At 47.1% G+C, this 25,276-nt stretch overlaps 1 protein-coding gene across 2 annotated transcripts in view; it reads left to right on the top strand.

The window, feature by feature from the left end:
- Positions 1–16,167: 16,167 nt before the first annotated feature.
- LOC144608333 (multivesicular body subunit 12B-like) overlaps positions 16,168–25,276 on the top strand; it is a 221,417-nt gene continuing 212,308 nt past the window's right edge. The window contains exon 1 of one of the 2 annotated variants that reach the window (XM_078425994.1): positions 16,168–16,238. Coding sequence is in view for 1 of the 2 variants with exons in the window: in XM_078425993.1 (XP_078282119.1) it covers positions 16,538–16,594 (57 nt within the window). In the remaining variant the exon portion in view is untranslated. Of the gene's footprint in view, positions 16,239–16,349; positions 16,595–25,276 lie in introns of those variants that run through there. The other variant, XM_078425993.1, reaches the window with a different exon arrangement.

Here is a 25,276-nt window from a genome sequence, read left to right as displayed (position 1 = left end):
TTCTGAGTCAGTTTGACTGCTGTACCATCAGCTGTTTGCCTGATCCTATGGAGTTGGACACCCATTGTCAATAGACACTCAGTTTATTCCAGCATGTTACTCATTACTTTAAATTAATTATACTGTTAGTAATTCCTGCTGCAGTTAATTGGATACTCAGTCAGTTTTTGTCCATAAATGAAGGATTTCTTAATGACTCTTCAGTTGAGTGCTATTTCGTTTAGTTCAATTTAGTTGAAAGAACACACGATTGTTATGCCTACTTAAGCATATTTTATAAAAAATGGGAAAAGGCCCCATTTAATGGCCATTATTTCAGGCCCATAATTAATTTAATATTATTGTCAGATTCGTAATGACGGAAAAATCAAGATACGGTGGACTCTGAAATCCAAAGTAAAATCAGAAAATGTTTTAAATACTTAGTTAATCCAGATCTACTTAAACTAGAGAGCAGTTCTGAGCTACCATCTACGTCATTGGAGACCCTCGGACTATGTTTAATGGACTTTACCTCGCGCTAAATGCTATTCCCTTTATCGCGTATCTGTACACTGTGGACGGCTCGATTGTCATCATGTATCGTCTTTCCGCTGACTGGTTAGCTCGCGACAAAAGCTTTTCACTGTACCTCGGTACACATGACAATAAACTGAACTGAACGAATCAGGCAGCAAGTGTGAAGGTAGAAAATGGCTGTGATTTTCTGTGTAGGGACATCATGCAGCATCCATGTTGTCCATTCCTCCTGTGTAGTCCGGCTCTACACTTGACAGCAGTCTCCAGTGTGATGGCTGAGGAATCTTAGTAACCTTCTGCCTCACAGTGGGACTCCATGAGGTATCCAGAGTCACAGGGCATCTGGCAAGTCCCTGCTGGCTCTTAATGCCGAGTAATGCGGCACACTGGTGCAACGGGTAGTGCTGCTGCCTCACAGCGCCAGAGACCTGGGTTCGATCCTAACCTCGGGTGCTGTCTGTGTGGAGTTTGTACGTTCTCCCTGTGACTGCGTGGGTTTTCTCCGGGTGCTCCAGTTTCCTCCTACATTCCCAGAAACGTAAAGGTTCATACGTTAATTGGCTTTGGTTAAAAAAAAATGTAAATTGTTCCTTGTCTGTAGGATAGTGTTAGTGTACAGGGTGATCGCTGGTCGGCGTGGACTCAGTGGGCTGAAGGGCCTGTTTCTGCACTGTATCTTTAAAGTAAACCAAAGTACTCTCTGTATGGAGTTTGCATGTTCACCCTGAGACCGGGTAGGTTTCCACCGGGTGTTCTAATGTCATCCCACAACCCAAAGATGTGCAGGTTTGTAGGTTAATTGCCCTCGGTAAATTGCCCCTAGTTTGTCGGGCTTGGATGTGAAAGTGGGATAACAAAGGACATCATAGTGTGAACATGTGATCGATGGTCGGCGTGAATTTGGTGTGCTGAAGGGTCTGTTTTCACCCTGTATTTCTAAACTAAAATAAAATAAAAATCCTGGGATTTATGCGGAACATCCAGCAAAATGCAGGCCATTGCTATGTAATTGTGGTTTTACTGTTGTTGAATACAACATACAAAAGGGCAGCACAGAAACAGGTCCTTCGGCCCACAATGTCTGCAAAGAACATAACACCAAGGTGATCTAATCTCATCTGCTTGCCCCTCCATTTGCAGCATATCGATGTGCCTATTTAAAAGCCTCTGTCTACATAGAAACATAGAAAACAGGTGCAGGAGTAGGCCATTCGGCCCTTCGAGCCTGCACCGCCATTCAATATGATCATGGCTGATCATCCAGCTCAGTAACCCCCTGATCCCTTTAGCCACAAGGACCACATCTAACTCCCTCTTAAATATAGCCAATGAACTGGCCTCAACTACCTGATGTGGCAGAGAATTCCACAGACTCACCACTCTCTGTGTGAAGAAATGTTTTCTCATCTCGGTCCTAAAAGACTTCCCCCTTATCCTTAAGCTGTAACCCCTGGTTCTGGACTTCCCCAACATCGTGAACAGTCCCTACCACCATCCCTGGCAATGCGTTCCAGGCATCCACCACCCTCTGTGTAAAAACACCCACCTCGCAGATCTCTTTTAAACTTTGTTCCTCTCACCTTAAAGTTATTCTCTGTGGACTTGGAAATTTCCACCATGGGAGAATGGTGTTGACTGTCCACCATATCTATGCCTCTCGTAATTTTATATGCTTCTATCAGGTCTCCCTTCAACTTCTGGCATTCTCGAAAAAAACAATCTGAGTTGGCACAACCTGGAGGCAAATACCCCCTAATCCAGGCAGCATGTTGGTAAACCTCTCAAGCACCCTCTCCAAGCCTCCACCTGTAATGGGGTGACCAGAACTACCTGCAATACTCAAGATGCAGCCGAACCAAAGTCCTATAAAATGTGTAGGCAAGAACTGCAGATGCTGGTTTAAATCGAAGACAGACACAAAATGCTGGAGTAACTCAGCGGGACTCAGCAGCATCTCTGGAGAGAAGGAATGGGTGACGTTTCGTGTCGAGACCCTTCTTCAGAGTGACTTCAGACTGCAGTAGGGTCTCGAATTGAAAAATCACCCATCCCTTCTCTCCAGAGAAGCTGCCTGTCCCGCTGAGTCAGTCCAGCATTTTGTGTCAACCTTCAAAGTCCTATAAAGCTGCATCATGACTTCCTGACTCAGTTCCAGGAGGTTTTCAGTTCTGAGTGATACTAGAGCACTAAGAGGAAGGTGGTGCACTCAATGCTGAAAGTGCGTCGTGTGGTTAGGGCATTTTCCAGTATGTATTCCCTAAAGTACAAACACAAGAGCATTATCCGACCTATTGTGCCCATCTAATGGGACACAGGGGAACCAATTAAGCTCAGGAAGTTATTGGTCATTTTTATGGATGATCAGGATGTAATTCATTTTCAGCTTTCTGCAGTTGGGTGAAAGGACCTGCTGTGTTTTAGTTGTTTGATGAATAATGCATCCTGTACACTTGGGATAAATCTTGGGTATTCCCTCACCGACTACCTTAGTAAATTAAACAAAAACACATTTCTGGTACACTTACGCACCTGTTCTGTTCAAAAACAAGGAACTGCAGACAGAATTTGTCGGAAGGAACTGCAGATGCTGATTTTTATACCAAAGATCGACACAAAGCGCTGGAGTGACCCAGTTGGTCAGTCGGCATCTCTGGAGAAAAGGAGACGTTTTGAGTCGGAACCCTTCTTTAGACACAAGAAGGGTTCCGGTCAGAAACATCAACTATTCCCTTTCTCCGGTGATGTTCCCTGACCTGCTGGGTCACTCCAGCACTTTCTGTCTATCTGACGAACTGCAGATGCTGGTTTACAAAAAAAGACACAAAGTGCTGGAGTAACTCAGCAGCTCAGGCAGCATCCCTGGAGAACATGGATAGTTGGATATACATTATAGGAGCAGCATTAAACCATCCGGCCTATCAAGGCCACTCGGCCATTCAATCATGGCTGATCTATCTTTCACTCACATCCCCATTCTCCTGCCTTCTCCCCATAACCCCTGACACCCGCACTAATCAAGAATATGTCAATCTCCGCTTTAAAAATATCCATTGACTTGGCCTCAACAGCCTTCTGTGGAGATTCACCATCCTCTGACTAAAGAAATTCCTCCTCATCTTTCTAAAGAAACGTCCTCTTATTCTGAGGCTATGGCCTCTGACACTAATGGAAACATCCTCTCAACATCCACGTTATCCAGGCTTCTCACTACTCGGTAAGTTTCAATGAAGTCCGCCTCATCCTTCTAAACTCCAGCGAGTGCAGGCCCAGAGCCATCAAACGCTCATCCTATCTTAACCCACTCACTCCTGGGATCATTCTCGTAAACCTCCTCTGGACCCTCTCCTTTATTCCTACTACGTAAATGCATGACTCCACAATTTGCTACATGATACTCCATCTGCCACTTCCCTGCCCACTCTCCCAACCTGTCCAAGTCCTTCTGCAGAGTCCCTGCTTTCTCTACACTACCTGCCAATAGACAATAGGTGCAGGAGGAGGCCATTCGGCCCTTCGAGCCAGCACCACCATTCAATGTGATCATGGCTGATCATTCTCAATCAGTACCCCGTTCCCGCCTTCTCCCCATACCCCATGACTCCGCTATCCTTAAGAACTCTATCTAGCTCTCTCTTGAATGCATTCAGAGAATTGGCCTCCACTGCCTTCTGAGGCAGAGAATTCCACAGATTCACAACTCTCTGACTGAAAAAGTTTTTCCTCATCTCCGTTCTAAATGGCCTACCCCTTATTCTTAAACTGTGGCTCCTGGTTCTGGACTCCCCCAACATTGGGAGCATGTTTCCTGCCTCTAACGTGTCCAACCCCTTAATAATCTTATACGTTTCGATAAGATCTCCTCTCATCCTTCTAAATTCCAGTGTATTCCAGTGCCCCTCCATCCATCTTTGTACCATCTGCAAACTTGGCCACAAAGCCTTCAATTCCCTCGTCCAAATCTTTGTTATACAACGTGCAGATTAGTGGCCGCAGCACCGATCCCTGCGGAACACCGCTAGTCACCGCTAGTCACTGCACCTCTAGCGGAACACCGCTAGTCACCGCTAGTCACTGCACCACGGCTCTACGAGCTGTGCCACTGCCTACATTATCTTCAGTTTTTTTAAAGTTTTGTAAATATACCAAGTCCCCACTGGCCAGCGATCCTTGCACATCCCGGACACGGGGAGAACGTACAAACTCCGTACAGAGAGCACCCATTGCCGGGATTGAACCCGGTCTTGGGCGCTGTAAGCACTGTAGCGCGGCAGCTCTACCGCCTCGCCACCGCTGCCACCCACTTGAGCAGTGATGTGGTGGTAAACACTAGCGGAGAGTCTGCCCATTCTGGAAAGCTTGGGAGCAATCGTGTTGGAGGAAATGTCAAAGCCGCGAATTTAATTGGAAAGTGCTTTGCAACCTTTATTTCAATTTTCTTAAAGCACGGTGGCACAGCGGTAGAGTTGCTGCATTACGGCGCCAGAGACCTGGGTTCGATCCTGACTACGGGTGCTGTCTGTGAGGAGTTTGCACGTTCACCCCGTGACTGCGCAGGTTTCCTCCGGGTGCTCCGGTTTCCTCCCACATTCCAGACAAGAGTCAAGAGTGTTTTATTGTCATGTGTCCCAGATAGAACAATGAATTTCTTACTTGCTGCAGCACAACAGAATATGTAACACATAGTACACTGTAAACAATATGGTAAACGAGAGAAAAGAGTTCAGTGTGTGTATATACACATACTCACAAGTACACATATACACTGATGAGCCAAAACATTATGACCACCTGCCTAATATGCTATTGGTCCTCTGTGTGCAGCCCCATACGCAGCAGGGTGCGATGCACTGTGTATTGTGACACATTCCTCCCGTGACCACCATTAAAATTTTCTGTGACTTGTGCCACTGTAGACCTTCTGTCGGTTCGGACCAGATGGGATAGCCTTCGTTGCCCTCGCGCATCGATGAGCCTTGGGTGCCCAACACCCTGTCGCCGGTTTGTGGTTTGTCCCTCCTCGGACCACTGTCGGTAGGTACTCACCACTGCTGACCGGGAGCACCCCACAAGCCTTGCCGTTTCAGAGATGCTCTGACCCAGTCGTCTGGCCATAACAACTTGCCCCTTGTCAAAGTCGCTCAGGTCTTTACTCCTGCCCATTTCTCCTGCATCCAACACATCAACTTCAAGACCTGACTGTTCACTCATTACCTAATATATCCCACCCCCTGACAGGTGCCATTGTACCAAGATAATCAATTTTATTCACTTGACCTGTCAGTGGTCATAATGCTTTGGCCGATCAGTATATATACACATACACACACATACTCAAAAAACAAACAATAGTCGTGCAATAATAATAATAATAATACTCTATTGTGGTTCAGAGTTTATTTGAGGTTGTAGTGTTTAACAGCCTAATGGTTGTAGGGAATAAGCTGTTCCTGAACCTGGACATTACAGTTTTCAGGCTCCTGTACCTTCTTCCCGATGGCAGTGGTGAAATGAGTGTGTGGCCAGGATGGTGTGGGTCTCTGATGATGCTGGCTGCCTTTTTGAGGCAGCGACTGATAAATCCCTTCGATGGTGGGGAGGTCAGAGCTGGTGATGGACCGGGCAGTGTTCACCACCTTTTACAGTCTTTTCCGCTCCTGGACGTTCAAGTTGCCGAACCAGGCCGTGATGCAACCACTCAATATGCTCTTTACTGTACACCTGTAGAAGTTCAAGAGAATCCTCTTTGACATAGCGAATCTCCTTAATCTTCTCAGGAAGTAGAGGCGTAGATGTGCTTTATTTATAATTGTAATAATAATAATAAGCATTTATTTTATATAGCGCCTTATCGGGTGCTCAAAGCGCTTTACAAAAACAATCAACATAAAAACAAACAGACAAACTATCCTAACGGAAAAGCGGCGAATAAACAACGCCAGCGTCCTCTCACGTCAGGGTCCGGCAGTAGACAGCAAAAAGCACAGGACACACAGGTACAATTTTTACACAAACAGCCATCACAGTGATTGCTCTAGGCACACCCTCACTGTGATGGAAGGCAAAGTCTTATCTCCTCCTCATTCTTCTCCCGTGGTGCCACAAGGTGATCGAGGCTCCCAACTTTTTGAAGCCCCTACCGGGCGATGGAAAGTCCCAGGGCCGAGCCGAGCAGGCCGATGAAAGTCCTGAGCCCCCACTGGGCGATGGAAAGTCCTAGGGCCGAGCCGAGCCGAGCAGGCCGATGAAAGTCCTGAGCCCCCACCGGGCGATGGAAAGTGCTGCGGCCGAGCCACGCAGGGCGATGAAGGGCCTGTGAGCGGGTCGATCGTACCTCGCGCTTCGGGGCGGTCGAAGCTGCTACGGCTGGAGCTCCCAAAAACCGGTCGCCAGCCAGGGACCTGCGAACTCCCGATGTTGCGGTCTGCAGGGCCCAGTGTCAGTATCAGTGTGCTGGGTCCAGGGAAGATCTTTGGAAATACGCACGGCCAGGAATTTGAAGTTTTTGACTCTCTCCGCCATCTAAACAGGATTGTGGGTCCTCATCCATCCTCTTCCAAAGTCCACAATCAGTTCATTGGTCTTACTGATATTGAGAGCCAGGTTGTTGTGCTGGCACCATTTGGTCAACCGGTCGATCTTACTTCTATACTCTGCCTCATCACCATCTGTAATTCGTCCAACAACGGTGGTGTCGTCGGCGAACTTGAAGATGGAGCTCGCACTGTGTCCGGCTACACTGTCATGAGTATAGAGTGAGAGGAGCAGGGGGGTAAGCACGCAGTCTTGAGGTGCTCTCGTACTGATTGTTAATGAGGAAGAGGTGTTTCTGCCAATTCAAACAGACTGTGGTCTGTGGATGAGGAAGTCGAGGATCCAGTTGCAGAGGGATGCGCAGAGACCCAGTTCCGTGAGCTTGGTGAACAGCTTGGAGAGGATGATGGTATTGAACGCTGAGCTGCAGCCTATAAACACCAGCCTGACGTAAGTGTTTCTATTGTCCAAGTGGTCCAGTGCGGAGTGGAGAGCCAGTGAGATCGCATCCTCCGCTGACCTGTTGTGGCAGGAGGCAAACTGTAGTGGGTCGCGGTTGTTGTTGAGGTAGGAGTTGATATCCACCATAACCAACCTCTCAAAGCACCTCATCACCACGGACGTTAGTGCCACTGGTCGATAGTCGTTGAGGCACGACACTTTACTCTTCTTGGGCACCGGTATTATGAATTCCCTCTTAAAGCAGGTGGGAACCTTAGACCTCAGTAGTGAGAGGTTGAAAATGTCCACAAAAACCCCAGCCAGTTGGTCTGCACAGGTTTTGAGAACTCGACCGGGTAGACCATCAGGTCCGGGGGCTTTCCGCGGGTTCACCCCCCTGAAGGATCTGCTGACGTTGGCCTCTGTAACTGTGACTGTAATACCATCAGGGCGTATGGGGACCCGGGAAGGCACATCAGTGTCCTCCCTATCAAAGCGTGCGTAGAACGCATTGAGCTCGTCAGGGAGTGATGCTTCGCTGTCATTTGAGCTGCCTCCTGGTTTCGCCTTGTAGAAGGTGATGGCATTCACGCCCTGCCACAGCTGCCGAACATCCGCCCCGTCCTCCAGCTTTGAGGGGAAGTCCCTTCTGGCCTTTTCGATGGCCTTGTCAAGGTCGTATCTGGACTTCTTATAGACCTCTGCGTTACCAGACCTGAATGCCCGGGATATGGTCTTCAGGGTTGTAGGTTAATTGCCTTGTGTAAATGATCCATAGAGTGTGTGATAGAGCTAGTGTACGGGGTGATCGCTGGTCGGCGTGGGCGCTGTGGGCCGAAGGGCCTGTTTCCACGCTGTATCTCTAAGCTAAACTAAACTAAAACAAAGTCCCATTTTATTCTGTAGCACTGTTGTGCCTTACTGCATGTGCCACAGGTCTAAAAATAGCACCAGGTGTGCTTACTGCTTTAGCTCCAGAAATCAGGATCTTGCTCCTGGTATTCCCAAGTGCAGGAAACAATGCTCCAAGCTACACAGGTCATCGTAGGAATAACAATGCAGGCGTAACGATAATACCAAAGGGAATTTATTGATGTCTCCAAAGAGGAAGCTGAAAGCAAAGCCAGACTTGTGCACTGCTGTCTTTTGTTTTTGATACATGGCGTCTAGGCAATTTTTAAAGGAAAAAAAATTAAAGGAGCTGTTTGCAGTGTGGTGTTGAATGAGTGGATCAAGCTGTGGTTACGTTGCACTGTGGAACAGCCTCAATGGGCCGAATGGTCTCCTGCTCCTGTTTTTTTAATGTAGAAGACAGGCGCAGCGCTAGAGTTGCTGCCTCACGGCGCAAGAGACCCGGGTTCGATCCTGACTACGTGTGCAGTCTGTACGGAATTTGTACGTTCTCCCCGTGACCCTGTGGGTTTTCTCTGGGTGCTCCGGTTTCCTCCCACACTCCAAGGCCGTGCAGGTTTGTAGGTTAATTGAGTTCTGCACATTGTAAGTTGTCCCTAGTGTGTGTACGATGGTGCTAGTGTACGGGGGGTGATCGCTGGTCGACCGGTATGTTCCCACGGGACCAATGGTATGTTCCCACACTGTGTCTCTAAAGTCTAAAGAGTTAAAGAGAGGTTGAGAGTTAGGGTTTTGAACAAACTTTGACAAGTTGAGGAGGAAAATCCTCAACAGATTTCCCAAGAATAGGAATAACATCGAAAAGTGCAGCATGGGAACAGGTCCTTCAGCACTCAATGGCTGTGCATCAGATGATGCAAAGTTAAACGACTCCCCTCTGTCTGCATGTGACCTTTACTTCTCCATTTCCTGCAATTTCCCTCTCCGAATAATGTGGCTGTCTAAAAGTCTCTTAAAAGCCATTTTGCAGGAAAATAACTGCAGATGCTGGTCCAAATCGAAGGTATTTATTCACAAAATGCTGGAGTAACTCAGCAGGTCAGGCAGCATCTCAGGAGAGAAGGAATGGGTAACGTTTCAGTCTGAAGAAGGGTCTCGACCCGAAACGTCACCCATTCCTTCTCTCCTGAGATGCTGCTTAAACGCCACTATCGTATCTGCCTCCACCACCATCCCTGGCAGTGTGTTCCAGGCACCCACCACTATCTGTGTAAAAAACTTGTGCCGTACATCCTTAAGCTTTGCTCTTCTCACCTTAAAGCTATTCCCTCTTGTCGCTGATATTTCCACCTACGGAAAAAAGTTTGCCTCCTCTACCTATGCCTCTCATAATTTTATATACTTCCAACAGGTCTCTCCTCAACCCCTGACGCTCCAGAGAAAACAATCCAAATATGATCAACTCTTCTTTGGATGATGCCCTCTAATCCAGGCAGCATTCTGGTAAACCTTGCACCCTTGCTAAAGCCGCTTCAACTTTCTCTAATGGGCCGACCAGAGCTGCGCACAGTACTCCAAAAGCGGCCTAACCAAAGTCCCGATTTGTCAGAAGATTGTCACGCTTGGTAGAGAGGAGGGTACGCAGCATGTCAGGAGTTGGGGAACTATGTCACCCCCTTGCAAAAACAGAGGTGCAATGAGAAAAAGTTCAACATATATGCACACACACACACACACACACACACACATAAAACAAATAAATAGGCAACAAGAGAAAAAGACAAAACCAATGCCCCCAAGTCGATGTAGTCCAGAGCTTATTTGGAGGTTGTCATGTTGAATAGCCTGATGGCTGCAGGGAACAAGCTGTTCCAGAACCTGGACGTTTAGATTTAGATTTAGATTTTTAGATTTAGAGATACAGCGCGGAAACAGGCCCTTCGGCCCACCGAGTCCGCGCCGTCCAGCGATCCCCGCACAATAACACTATCCTACACTAGGGACAATTTTTACATTTTACCCAGTCAATTAACCTACATACCTGTACGTCTTTGGAGTGTGGGAGGAAACCGAAGATCTCGGAGAAAACCCACGCAGGTCACGGGGAGAACGTACAAACTCCGTACAGACGGCGCCCGGTGTCAGGATCGAACCCGAGTCTCAGGCGCTGCATTCGCTGTAAGGCAGCAACTCTACCGCTGCGCCAACGTGCCGCCCGTTACAATTTTCAGTTACTGTTACAGTTTTCAGGCTCCTATATCTTCTTCCCGATGACAGGAGTGAAATGAGAGCGTAGCCAGGGTGTTGTGGGTCTCTGATGATACTAGCTGCATGTTTGAGGCAGCAACTCCTGTAGATCCTTTCGATGGTCGGGAGGTCAATCAGAAGAAGGGTCCTGATCCGAAACATCACCCATCCATGTCCTCCAGAGATGCTGCCTGACGCACTGACTTACTTTACCCCTTTTTGTAAACCAGCATCTGCAGTTCCTTGTTTTTCGCTTGAAACAGACACTGTGTCCATTTCAAGAGGAACATCAAGAGGAACAAACAATCTGATTATCCAGCAGGCAGAGAAAATGACTTAAGGAAGTTTCATAGGAAAATAACTGCAAATGATGGTACAAATCGAAGGTATCACAAAATGCTGGAATAACTCAGCAGGTCAGGCAGCATCTCTGGAGAGAAAGAATTAAGGTCTGGTGCTCGTCGGTGGGGTCATGGTCCAAGGATAAGTAGGAGGAGGTATCTGAGAGTTGTCGTCTGGCCTCGGTCCAGTAGAGGTCAGCACGCCAGACTACCACAGCACCTCCCTTGTCAGCGGGTTTGATGACTAAGTCGGGGTTGTTGCAGAGTGAGGACAAGGGGGATTCTGCCCTTGTTACGAATGGGGGGAGGGGGAGCAAGAGCGGAGCTGCGGGATATAGAGGAGGCCCTAGTGAGAGCCTCATCTATAATGGAAGAGGGAAGCCCCGTTTCCTGAAGAATGAGGACATCTCTGATGCCCTAGTGTGAAACACCTCATCCCGGGCACAGATGCGGCATAGATGGAGGAATTGGGAGTAGGGGATAGACTTTTTACAGGAGACAGGGTGGGAAGAAGTGTAGTCCAGATAGCTGTGGGAGTCAGTGGGTTTGTAGTAGATTTTAGTCACTAGTCTGTCTCCTGTGATGGAGATGGTGAGATCCAGAAACGGTAGGGAGATGTCGGAGATGGTCCAAGTATATTTAAGGGCAGGATGGAAATTAGTGGTGAAATGTATGAAGTCAGTGAGTTCTGCATGGGTATAAGCTGCCCAGGCGCCCAGTGGTATGAACATCGACTTCTCCAACTTTAGATAGTTCCTCTGTCCCTCTCTTCCCCTCCCCCTTCCCAGATCTCCCTCTATCTTCCTGTCTCCACCTATATCCTTCCTTTGTCCCGCCCCCCTGACATCAGTCTGAAAAAGGGTCTCGATCCGAAATGTCACCCATTCCTTGACTCCCGAGATGCTGCCTGACCTGCTGAGTTGCTCCAGCATTTTGTGAATAAATACCTTGGATTGTGTTAATGTGCGGGGATCGCTGGCCGGCGTGGACTCAGTGGGCCGAAGGGCCTGTTTCCCCACTGTATCTCTACACTACAATCACCTTCTGCTCCACCTGTAACTGTGAGTCCACAGGTTCCACAGACATAAAACCTGCAGAGCTGGAGTGGGAGCAAGTCAACCTCAACCCTGGGTCACTGTCTAAGAAGAGATCTTTGGTGAAAAATACCAAGGCCTTTTGGAAGCCATAAACATCCAAAGTAGACTCTATTTCAAAAGATTCTCCATAAATGCATCTTTAAAACTATTTCACAACTATTTCACATTGTGTTAGCTTGATTTATCCAGTGCTTAAAAATAAACACTAATTCAAATTAGCGCATTTTAAACATAATACATTGTCAAGAATTTTCACGGAAGAATTATTTCTGGGGATGCAATGACTGCTAGCTATCTCAATTGGAAAAGGCAGTCAGCAAAAGCTGCAAATCTAGAGAGAACTAACCCATAAACTAATTTTCCCAGTAATCATGGGATGTAAACATAGCTGACACAGCTAAAATTACTGCCCGGTCCAAATTGCTCTTGTGGTAGTGGTGGACTGTAGCCTTCAATTTCAGCAGTGCATTTGGTATAGACTCCCAGATTACAATGAGGTAGAGAGTTGGGTGAAGAGCAAGTATTTTCAATTCACAATGGCTTGTGACTTTACTTTTGTTTACTTTAGAGATACAGCGCGGAAACGGGACTTTTGGTCCACGGAGTCCTCGCCGACCAGCGATCACCCCATACGCTAGCACGATCCTACACACACTAGGGACAATTTACAATTTTACCGAAGCCAATTAACCTACAAATATGCACGTCTTTGGAGTGTGGGAGGAAACCGGAGCGCCCAGAGAAAACCCACGTGGTCACAGGGAGAACGTACAAATTCCATACAAACAGCACCCACAGTCAGGATTGAACCCGAGTCTCTGGTGCTGTAAGGCAGCAACTCTACCGCTGCACCACCGTGTGCGGGGAAGACAGAAGTGAGGTTCTTTGGTGCTCTCTTCCTCTTGGTAATATTGGTTGTGGATTTAGGAGGTACTGTGAAAGAAGTCTGGCTAAGTTACAATATACACCTTGCAAATGATGCACTTTGCATCCATGGTGTAGAAGGTCATGAGAGAATTTTAGGGTAAATGCAGCTAATTTTACTCAGAGGAAGGGAATCAAGAACCAGAGGACATAGGTTTAAGTTGAAGGGGGGTGGGGGGGAAGATTTAATAGGAACCTGAGGGCAACTTTTTTACACAAAGTAGGGTAGGTATATGGAACGGGCTGATAGAGGAGGGCAGGAACGTCACCCATTCCTTCTGTCCAGAGATACTGCCTGTCCTGCTGAGTTACTTCAGCATTTTGTGATACCTTCGGGTTGCTAGAGGAGATAGTTGAGGCAGGTACCATCACAACGTCTGGACAGGTACATGGATAGGAAAGGTTTGGAGGAATATGGACCAAATGCAGGCAGGTGGGACTAGTGTAGTCCCAAGTTGGTTGGCATGGACAAGTTGGACTGAAGGGCTCGTTTCCACACTGTGTGACTCTGACCCTATGGTGTACATGTGGGTGGAGGAGCTGCTATTTAAAGTGGAGGTGGGCACAGATTAAGTGGCAGTTTAATCCTGGATGTTGCCAAATTTATCAAGTGCTGTCAAAGCAACGTGTGTTCAGATAGGTTTCTGACATATGTCTTGTAGATGGAAGAAAGTCTCTGGAGAAACTGGAACTGACTAAACACGATTGTAGAACACCGAGAAGCTGCTGACAAGCTTTTGTGGTTGTTGTATTATATATATGGAATGTCCAGATAATGTTTTGATCAAGGATAAGTCTGAGGATATTGATAGAGTGGGATTTAGTGATGATGTTGATTATCAAGCGAGGGCGATCAAGCTCTCTCTCGTTGCCATAAACATTGCCTGGAAGTAAGTTGACCCTTATACCACTGAATACCACAAGGTGCAGCCTGCTTCATCCTCCGAGGAGAAGCAAACACTCTACAGTCATCAGTGAATATTCCCACATCAAACATCGGTTTTAATGTTCTGAGCAACCCTCTCAGAAATAAAAGGGGAATGCATCACTGATTTGAATGCCTTAAAGGAAAATACATTTTGCATTCCTTTTGTAAAAATAAAAGTGCTCTGTGGTCAATGGAGTACTTTTAAGTACTGCCACTGTTACAAAGTAGAAAATGCCTCAGTCAAATTGTGCAAATGCTTCCACAAACATGAAGGTGATTAATGACTACATACTCTGGGTTTTAGTCAGAGTGCTAGTCATGTCAACTGAGGGATAAATATTCGTAAGGGCATCAGGGAGAAGTTCCCTGCTCTCCTTCTAAATGGTGCCAGGTTTGGTGTCATTGAGAGTTACAATATGGAAACAAACACTTCCACCCACGGTGTCAGCCATTAACAGCTCATTTACAATAATCCTGTTATAATCCTATCTGACCTTTCATCCACCTCATTGGAGACCTTTGAACTTTCTTTAATCAGACTTTGTCAGACTTTAATGTTGTATCTTGACACTAAGTGTTGTACTTTTATTCTTTATCTTAACACTGTGAACGGCTTGATTGTATTCATGTACTCATTGTCCTTTTGATTAGATAGCAATGATTCAATGAATCTTTATTGTCACATGTACCTCGGTACAGTGAAATGTTTTGTTTTGCATTCAAACCAGTAAAATATTATAGCAGACCGCAGTACACAATGTTGCCGACAATTACAAAAGTTCACCATCACTTGCATGCAAAAAAAAGTTGTTCACCGTATCTCAGTACACGTGACAGTAATAAACTAAACTATTTTTGGTTCTTCCTACATTCTTATCTATTCGGCCAGAATTCCAACACTAGGGGCAATTTACAGTAGCCAATTAACCTATCCATTTGCAAGAGTTTGGGATGTGGGAGGAAACGGGAGCTCCCGGAGAAACCCCATATGGTTACAGGGAGAATGTACAAAACCCACACAAACAGCACCCGAGGTCAGGATTGAACCCAGGCCTGTGGTGCTGAGGGCAACAGCTCTAATAGTTGCGCAGTGGGCTGAAGAGTGAATGCGTTTGAATGAACGAGCAGAGATTTGGTTTAATGTGCTACCTGAGAAATGGCATAGCATACTGCCTGACCCACTGAGTTTGCTCAAGATTCCAGCATCTGCAGTTCCTTGTGTGACAACTCTGGAATTACTCTGGGATTTTGGAATTGTAAACGTTCACCTTGTGGAGTGGATACAAAAAACTGCAGATGCTGGTTTCAAGAACGGTCCCTACCCGACACGTCACCTACCATTCCCTCCACAGATGTTGCCTAACCCGCAGTTACTCCAGCACTTTGTGTTTTGCTCAAGATACCAGCATCTGCAGTTCCCGTCTCCTCTCTGGAGTCATACAGGGATGTCGGAAGCTTTGGTGTCCAACTCGTGGAGTGGATAAGCAGGGAACTGAGGGCGGCTTTATCCAAATGCCCCAGTGGCTCCTCTGAGAAGGAGAAGGCTCCTCTGATAATGCGGCACCTACTCGGTGGGCTTTTGCTGTGCAGGGAGGGAGTGTGGTGAGAGGAGGTGAATGGAGGGAGGGCATTGACATTGGGCCCTTGCCATGCAGGGAGGGGGGGAGGTGAAGGGAGGGAGGGGAACACATTGATAGTGGGCTCTTGCTGTGCAGAGAGGGTGAGAGAGAAAGGGAGGGCAGAGGAGGTGAGGGGGGGAAGGCATTGACAGTGGGCTCTTGCGGTGGAGAGAGGAGAAGAAGGGAGGGGAGATGAAGGGATGAAGAGAGGAAGGGGTGAAGAGAGGAAGGGAAGAGGAGAGGAAGGGAAGAGGAGAGGAAGGGAAGAGGAGAGGGGAGAGGAGAGGAAGGGGAGAGGAGGGGAAGGGGAGAGGAGGGGAAGGGGAGAGGAGGGGATGGGGAGAGGAGGGGAAGGAAGAGAAGAGGAAGGGAGAGGAGAGGGAGAGGAGAGAAAGGAAGAGGGGAGGAAGGAAGAGGGGAGGAAGGGGAGGGGAAGAGGAGAGGAGGGGAAGAGGAGAGGAGGGGAAGAGGAGAGGAGGGGAAGAAGAGAGGAAGGGAAGAGGAGAGGAAGGGAGAGGAGAGGAAGAGGAAGAGCAGAGGAGAGGAAGGAAGTGGAGAGGAAGGAAGTGGAGAGGAAGGGAAGGAGAGGAAAGGAAGGAAGGCAGGCATTGAGCTTGGGCTCTTGCTGTGCAGGGAGGGGTGGGTGGAGCAGGCAGGAGGGGGTGGGGAAGGAAGGAGGGAGGCTCCTTTGAGCCGGAGGACGGCGGGGCTGTCGAGTTGCTGAGGAGGCAAAGAGAGAGTGAGTGATAACCGTCCCCCTTCCCCCCCCCTCACACCCCCTCCCCGCGAGTGTCCCCGCACTCCCCCCACCGCGCCATGCCGGGCCCCTCCCCCACCCTCCCCCTCTCCTCCCCTAGCGCCGCGCGGGCGGGCGGGCGGCCCACGGCTCCACGCCAGCCCCAGGCTGCGGCGGCCGCACAGGCCCCGGCCCGGCCCCAGCCCCAGCCCCAGCCCCGTCCCCTCCTCGCTTTGTCTGTCTGTGTGTGTCTGTGTGTGTCTGTGCTGAGTGTGGTGGAGCCGGGCGGTGGGTGGCCGGCCATGAAAAGCTGCTTCTGCGTCCGGCGGAGGGACGAGCGGCCGCGGCCGCGGCTAACAGTTAAGTCTGACATTGTATTGCGGTGTTATTCTGTCTCTTAAACCTTCAAAGAACCGTATTGGGGGAGGAGTGGGCAGAGTGTCTGCCCTGGGTTTACATTCTGAAGGTGAAGAGATTTATACGTTAAATATCTCTCTCCCTCTCCCTCTATATGTATGTATGTGTGTGTGTATGTATGTATGAATGTGTGTGTGTGTATGTATGTGCATGTATGTTTGTATGTGTGTGCATGTATGTGTGCGTGTATGTGTATGTATGTATGAATGTGTATGTATGTGCATGTATGTTTGTATGTATGTATGTGTGTATGTATGTATGTGTGTGTATGTATGTATATATATGTATGTATGTGTGTGCATGTATGTGCGTGTATGTGTGTATGTATGTGTATGTGTGTATATGTGTGTGTATGTATATATATATGTGTGTGTATGTGTGTATGCATGTGTGTATGCATGTGTGTATGCATGTGTGCGTGTATGTGTGTGTATGTGTATGTGTGTGTATGTATATGTGTGTGTATGTATGTGCATGTATGTGTGTGCATGTATGTATTGGTATGCATGTGTGTGTATGTATATGTGTGTATGTACGTGTGTGTGTGTATATGTGTGTATGTATGTTTGTGTGTGTGATGCAGATTAAATGCCTGGCCCCTGGGTATCAGGTAGGCCCAGTCTCGCCCATTGTTGCCACTGTATTGAATCCTCTTCCCATTGTGTCTCCCACTTACAATAAGAAGCATTTAATGTACTACCATCACATCATAATTGTGTCTTTTCCACTGGCAAGCTGACCAGACCCAGATAGGCAGCTAAATGCAGTCACTTTTGTCTCCATGGAAGCCCAGATCCATTGCAGCAGTCTCCCGATTGACATTCAACATTGTGCTCATCTCTTGGTGTGGTGTAATAGAGGGGCACATTGGTTATTATTCAAATAAAATTGTTATCGGCTCTGTATTCAGTCCCCCCCTGTACAGCAAATCCATCAGTTCCATTTCCCCCATAATCTCCCCTTGGCCCTGCAAATTATTTTTCCTCATATGGCTTAACTAATTCTCTTTTCAAGTTGGAGATTGATTCTTGTTTCTGCAATTCAGTGACAGCGAGCGGCAGATCATGATGATTCCTGGACTTGAAATGTTTTTCCTGGTGTTTCTTTGTGTCTGCTGCTCACCTCGTTTAATCTGTGCCCCTGGTCTTTACACCATCTTCTAATGGGTGCGTAAACCTGTCCTGATCTTGTACACCTATCAAATATCCTACTGACCTACTTTGCACCTGGGAGAACAATGCTGACTTCTCTGTTCTAACTCAGCTGAAATCCCTCAAATCTAGCCGTTAAATATTCCACAACACACTAATGTGCTTTTGTGTTGCTCCAAGGATTGAATCTTCTGGAGTAAAATGTTAAATTTGCTTTGGAAAGATGTTGGCAATTTGATATTTTGGCAGGTTTAGTGTTTACGATGGGGACTTTCATCTGCGTGCAAAATTGCAAAATTTTGGCTTGTATTAAACTTGATTTTGCATTGTGGTGAAACATTCATTGATCACAAAGACCTCTTGTGTACGTAGAATCTGACTTTGCTTTTGAGTGCGGTGCACTCATGGGCAATACCCACTTTGCGTACTCATCATGAGTTTTTGCCTAATTTGCCGCTATGCAATTTTTGGTATTCAGTAATAAAACAAACTAAATTCTGGAAATAGTTTTAATCTCACTATGGTAACAGTATGCCTGTTAACTTGAAACATTAAGCTTTGTTTTTCTTATCATAGGTCCCGCTTGATACTCTTATTTTACTTCAGATTCCTAGAACCTGCATTTTCTTTCTAACATCTTAGATATTTGACTTTATTTTATTTCTGGAAACACTTCAAATTAAAGTCTTGGGTATTTATTCACAAAATGCTGGAGTAACTCAGCAGGTCAGGCAGCATCTCAGGAGAGAAGGAATGGGTGATGTTTCGGGTCGAGACCCTTCTTCAGACTGACTACTCCAGCATTTTGTGAATAAATACCTTTGATTTGTACCAGCATCTGCAGTTATCTTCTTAAACTAAAGTCTTGCATATTCCCCAAGGAGGGAGATGAGAACTTGGATAACCACGGTATGAAAGGTTATGGATTAAGTGCTGGTAAACGGGTTAAGTATAGATAGATGGGCTGAAAGGCCTGCTCTGTATTATAGGGTCATATAGCATGGCCCTTTGGCCCAACTTGTCCATGCCAACCAAGATGCCCCATAGTCATATTTGCCCACTTTGTATCATTTGATTGGGTTAGATTTATGTTTCAGAAGTGTTTGGGTCAGTATACATTTCAGTTCATGCGCTGGTAAAAGCTAATGTAATAAAATGTACCACTGGGTCCCAGAGTTGAGCATTGAACAGAATTGCACAGAAACAGGCCCTAGATAGACACAAAATGCTGGAGTAACTCAGCGAGTACAGGCAGCATCTCTGGAGAAAAAGAATGGGTGACGTTTCGGGTCGAGACTCTTCTTCAGACGACCTGAAGCGTCACTCATTCCTTCTCTCCAGAGATGCTGCCTGTCCCGCTGAGTTACTCCAGCTTTTTGTGTCTATCTTTGGTTTAAACCAACAACAGCAGTTCCTTCCTACACAGAAACAGGCCCTTTGGCCCTTAATGCTGAACTTGATGACGAGATAAATAATATCATTTGCCTGCACGTGATCCATATCCCTCCATTCCCTGCATGTGCAGGGAATGGAGGTATATGGATCTAAAAGCCTCTGAAACACTGCTATCTGTGTACCCTGCATCAGTCATTATAGAACAGTCATCCTTGAAGCCCCTTGGTTTATCTAAGAAGAAGAGCAGTGCAGCGGTAGTGTTTTCCCCGGGTTCTTCGGTTTCCTCTCCCATTCCAAAGACGTGTAGGTTTGTAGGTTAATTGGACTCTGTAAATTGTCCCTGGTGAGTAGGATAGAACAAATGTACGGGTGTTCGCGAATCGGCACAGACCCAGTGATTGTTTCCGCACTGTATCTCTAAAAAAAGGGATTACCTTAAAGGAAGACCCGGTACAATTTTAGTCACTGCATGAGAGGGATGACATGATAATACTGGAAAAGATGTGGAAGAGATTCTTTTAAATCATTTATCAATTTATCATTACACTGGAATTTAGAAGGATGAGAGGGGATCTTATCGAAACGTATCAGATCATTAAGCAGGTTGGACACGTTAGAGGCAGGAAACATGTTCCCAATGTTGGGGGAGTCCAGAACAAGGGGCCACAGTTTAAGAATAAGGGGTAGGCCATTTAGAACGGAGATGAGGAAAAACCTTTTCAGTCAGAGAGTTGTGAATCTATGCAATTCTCTGCCTCAGAAGGCAGTGGAGGCCAATTCTCTGAATGCATTCAAGAGAGAGCTGGATAGAGCTCTTAAGGATAGCGGAGTCAGGGGGTATGGGGAGAAGGCAGGAACGGAGTACTGATTGAGAATGATCAGCCATGATCACAGTGAATGGTGGTGCTGGCTCGAAGGGCCGAATGGCCTACTCCTGCACCTATTGTCTATTGTCTATCAATGTTTCAGGATTATTGGTGTCCCACATGAATTGCCCTTGAGAAGGTGATGGGTAGCTGTTTCTTCCACTGCAGTCCTCATAAAGATTCTTCTATTGTTTGTTGGGGAACGAAGTGGCGACATTTAAATCCTGCAATGAAGGAGCACTGTCGATGTAGTTCCAAGTGAGGGACCATGTAACGCTTGGAGGTGAGCCTCCAGTTGGTAGAGTTCCCATTGTGCCTGCTGCCCTAATTTATCTTGTAGATAGACACAAAATGCTGGAGTAACTCAGCGGGACAGGCAGCATCTCTGGAGAGATGGAATGGGTGATGTTTCGGGTCAAGACTCTTCTCAGACCTAGTTTATCTTGTTGGGCTAGCCTCTAAGAAACGTGGTGCGCCGTGCAGATGGCTGTACTGATGGGAGCTCCGAGTCAACTCAGCAAACTTGTGTGGATTTACTTTTTACTGCTTGCTCTTTTTGCACATACTGTACTATCACATGTTCAGTATGATCGACAGAAACTTTTGGAGATAGGAACATCAGCCAACGCGGACTTTAAGCCAGCTATTGATAACACAGACGACGGCCTCGCCTGGGTGTTTTGTCCACCTGCACGGCGGAGGAGGGAAGCAAAGAGAGGGAAGCGTGCTGGCGCTCTGTGCAGAAGCCGGCGAAGAAGTAACAAACCCCCTCTGCCCAGCATTCTGTTAGAGAATGTGCAATCCCTGGACAATAAATTAGACGAGTTGCGCGCACGGATCGAACACCATCGGGACATTAAGAACTGCTGTGCTCTGGCGTTCACGGAGACGTGGCTGGAGACCAGCGTACCCGACTGTGCCGTCTCTCCGGAGAGTTTTTCCGTCTACCGACAAGACAGAACGAAGGACTCGGGCAAGTCGAGAGGAGGGGGAGCGTGCTTTATGGTTAACTCTTCATGGGGCTTGGATGTCTGCGTTTTAACTATACACTGCTCCCCGGTCCTGGAGCTGTTGACCATTAAAGCTAGACCTTTCTACCTCCCCAGAGAGTTCAGTTCAGTCCTCCTTACTGTTGCTTACATTCCCCCCACAGGCTGATAAATCTCTAGCCCTGGACGAACTGTAAGGGATTGTAAATGAGCTGGAGAACTCCCATCCTGAGGCTGCGTTCATTGTTCTGGGAGACTTCAACAGAGCCAATATGAAGAAGGTTCTCCCAAAATACTTCCAACACATCACTTTTCCCATTAGGGGAGAGCAGACCCTGGACCATTGTTGCACCCCATTCAGAGACTGTTATAAGCCCCTCCCTCGCCCTGCTTTTCGTAAGGCAGATCACTGTTCCATTCTACTGCTGTCTGCATATAGGCAGAAACTAAAACAGGAAAAACCGGTTTCCAGGGTCATATATAAACGGAACAATGATCAGCCATGATCACATTGAATGGCGGTGCTGGCTCAAAGGGCCGAATGGCCTACTCCTGCACCTATTGTCTTTTGAACAATGAGGTTGATGAGGCCTTACAGGACTGCTTTGACACAATTGACTGGCAGATGTTTGAAGACGCAGCAGAAGGCAATATCAACGAATACACAGACTCTGTCTTAGGCTACATAAGTAAGTGCATCGATGATGTGGTTCCAAAAGCCACCATCTGCACTTACCCAAGTCAGAAACCCTGGGTCGGACGGGAAATCTGTGCTAAACGGACTACGGCCTTCAACTCAGGAGACCTCAACGCCTACAAGGTAGCCAGATATGACCTCCGGAAGTCCATCGGGAAAGCCAAGAGAGACTACAGAAACAAAGTGGAATCTAACTACTACAGCTCGGACTCCAGACGCATGTGGAGTGGATTACACTGCATCACAGACTACAAAGGGAAAAACAGGAGCACTGTTCAGCCGACCGCATCGCTCTCGGATGAGCTTAACACCTTTTATGCCCGGTTCGATGCAGACAACATGAGTCCACAGGTGTGCAGGGGGACTACCACACCGTCCTTACAAACGGCAGACGTGAGGCGGTCCTTCAAAAAGGTCAACGACCGCAAAGCTCCAGGGCCGGATGGTATTCCAGGGCGGGCCCTCAGAGCGTGTGCTGATCAACTGGCAGGGGTGTTCACCAACATCTTCAACCTCTCTCTGTGTCAGTCTGTGGTTCTTACCTCCTTCAAAGCATCCATCATCGTTCCTGTTCCAAAGAAACCAGTAACCTCCTGTTTAAATGACTACCGTCCTGTCGCACTGACACCAGTCATCATGAAGTGCTTCGAGCGACTAGTCAAAACTCACATCTGCTCCTCTCTCCCTGACACCTTGGACCCTCTTCAGTTTGCATATAGACCAAACAGGGCCACGGACGATGCCATCGCCATGGCAATACATACTGCGCTCACTCACCTGGACAAAGGAAATACATATGTGAGAATGCTCTTTATTGACTACAGCTCGGCATTCAACACTATTATTCCCTCAAAACTCGTCCCCAAGCTCCTTGCTCTTGGACTGGGGACCTCCATCTGCGGATGGATATTCGATTTCCTGACGGGCAGGCCCCAGGTGGTGAGAATTGGCAGCAACACCTCTTCCTCACTGATCCTCAACATTGGCACACCACAGGGCTGTGTGCTCAGTCCTCTCCTGTACTCCCTGTTCACACACGACTATACTGCTAAGCACAGCTCAAACAGCATCCTAAAGTTTGCTGACCACACGACCATCTTGGGCCTCATCACAGACAACAATGAGACGGCCTACAGAGAGGAGGTAAAGGCACTAAACAGCTGATGCCAGGAAAATAACCTCTCTCTCAATGTCAGCAAAACTAAAGAGGTGATCGTGGACTACTGGAGACAGCGGGGGAGTGGACACCTCCCCATCCACATCGGTGATGCTGAGGTTGAAATGGTCAGCAGCTTTAAGTTCCTCGGTGTGCACATCACTGAGGACCTTTCCTGGACACTGCACACGGACACAATAACAAAGAAGGCCCGCCAGCGGCTCTTTTTCCTGAGAAGACTGAGGATGTTTGGCATGAACGCCAGCATCCTCACAAACTTCTACAGATGCACCATCGAGAGCCTGCTGACGGGCTGCATTACAGTCTGGTACGGGAACTGTTCCGCCCACAGCCACAAATCACTACAGAGAGTGGTGAAGACGGCACAGCACATCACTGGCAACTGTCTCCCGGCCATTCAGGACATTTTCTACCGGCGGTGCCTGCGGAAGGCACGCAGCATCATCAAGGACCACAGCCACCCAGCACGCAGGCTGTTCTTCTTGTTACCATCAGGCAGACGATACAGGAGTATGGCTGCACGTACCACCAGACTTAAGAACAGTTTCTACTATCAGGCCATCAGGCTTCTGAACTCATAAACACTTTTCACATCATATATGTTGATTATTTTAATATTGTCTTTTTATCTTACTAATGTCTTTTTTATCTTATTTATCCTTGGAATATTACTGCTGAGGTGACCCATTGTCTTGTCAAATACATTTCATTGTACCGTTGACCCTGTGCCAACCCACATATGACAAGTAAAATTAAAATTAAAAATGAATTAATTATTATCAAGAGTAATTGAAGCTATGCAGATACTGCATTGGTAGTGGAGAGAATGTATGTTGAGGTTGATGGATTTTGATCCCTGTCAAGTAGTTGGATTGAGTATCGTCGGAGCTGCTCTCCAGTCAGCTGGAGGATATCCCGTCTGGCTGTTGTATCTGTGATGTTCCTGTGCTGCACAGATCTACATTCTTAGTTTAGTTTAGAGATACAGCGCAGAAATAGGCCCTTTGGCCCACCGGGTCCGTGCCGACCAGCGATCCCCGCACATTAACACTATCCTACACACACTAGGGACAATTTTTTTACATTTACCCAGCTAATTAACCTACAAACCTGCACATCTTTGGAGTGTGGGAGGAAACCGAAGATCTCGGAGAAAACCCACGCAGGTCACGGGGGGAACGTGCTAACTCCGAACAGACAGCGCCCGTAGTCGGGATCGAACCCGGGTCTCCGGCACTGCATTCGCTGTAAGGCAGCAACTCTACCGCTGTGCCACCGTGCCGCCGTTCTATGAATCTATTCTGTGAATGAGACATAGCTGCTCTGCATTGGAAATATCAAATTAGACTGCAGTCTGTAGAAGAGTGTTTGATCCAGTTTGCAATAACTTTGGCTGGTAAGGTGTAAAACCAAATAAACATTACCAATCGTTTCACGAGCATGAATTACATAAGAGAAAATGGTTTACAAGAAGTGTATGGGAAGGAACTGCAGATGCTGGTTTAAACCGAAGAAAGACACAAAATGCTAGAGTAACTCAGCGGGACAGGCAGCATCTTTGGAGGGAAGGAATGGATGATGTTTCGGGTCGAGATTCTTCTACAAGAAGGGTTATTAGAAGTTATTTGAAAGAAGGACACGCAGTGCTGGAGTAACTCAGTGAATCAGGCAGCATCTCTGGAGAACATGGAAAGTTTCAGATTGGGATCCTTCTTCAGACTCGCAAAGTGCTGGAGTAACTCGGTTGGTCAGGCAGCATCTTTGGAGAACATGGATAGGTGATATTTTGGATCGGGGTTCTTCTTCAGACTCCACAAAGTGCTGGAGTAACTTGGCAGGTCAAGCAGCATCTCTGGAGAACACGTAGAAGCTGGCGTTTTAGGTTGGGGCCCTTCTTCAGACTGAATGATCATTTGAAAGTAATTTTCAGTTAATTGCATATGAATGAAATATAACTATTCTGTATTAGAAATGCCAACTAGACTGTTTTCAGCAAATAGAAGCGTGTTTGGTCCAGTTTGCAATAACTTTCCATTGTATGATTGTACAACCAAATAAACTATACCAAATTGTCCAGGAGATAGTGTTGTCAGGTTTGGAAAACTTTAGTTATGAGAATAGTCCACCTCACCTAGGACTATTTTCTTCGGAACGGCTGAGGGGATTAAATTGAGTTGCGTAAAATGAAGAGAGCCCTACACAGACTAACCAGACAAGATCTCTTTCCTTTGGCAAGTTAATCAACAATTTGTTGGTTAATTGGTTTCTGTACCATTGCACCTGATATGTAGGGTTTGGATGAGAGAGTGGAATAACAGAGAACTGGTGTGAATGGGCGATCAATGGTCA

This window comes from Rhinoraja longicauda, chromosome 31 (genome assembly GCF_053455715.1).
Source record: "Rhinoraja longicauda isolate Sanriku21f chromosome 31, sRhiLon1.1, whole genome shotgun sequence".
Taxonomy (NCBI): domain Eukaryota; kingdom Metazoa; phylum Chordata; class Chondrichthyes; order Rajiformes; family Arhynchobatidae; genus Rhinoraja; species Rhinoraja longicauda.
This window is presented reverse-complemented; position numbering and strand designations above follow the sequence as displayed.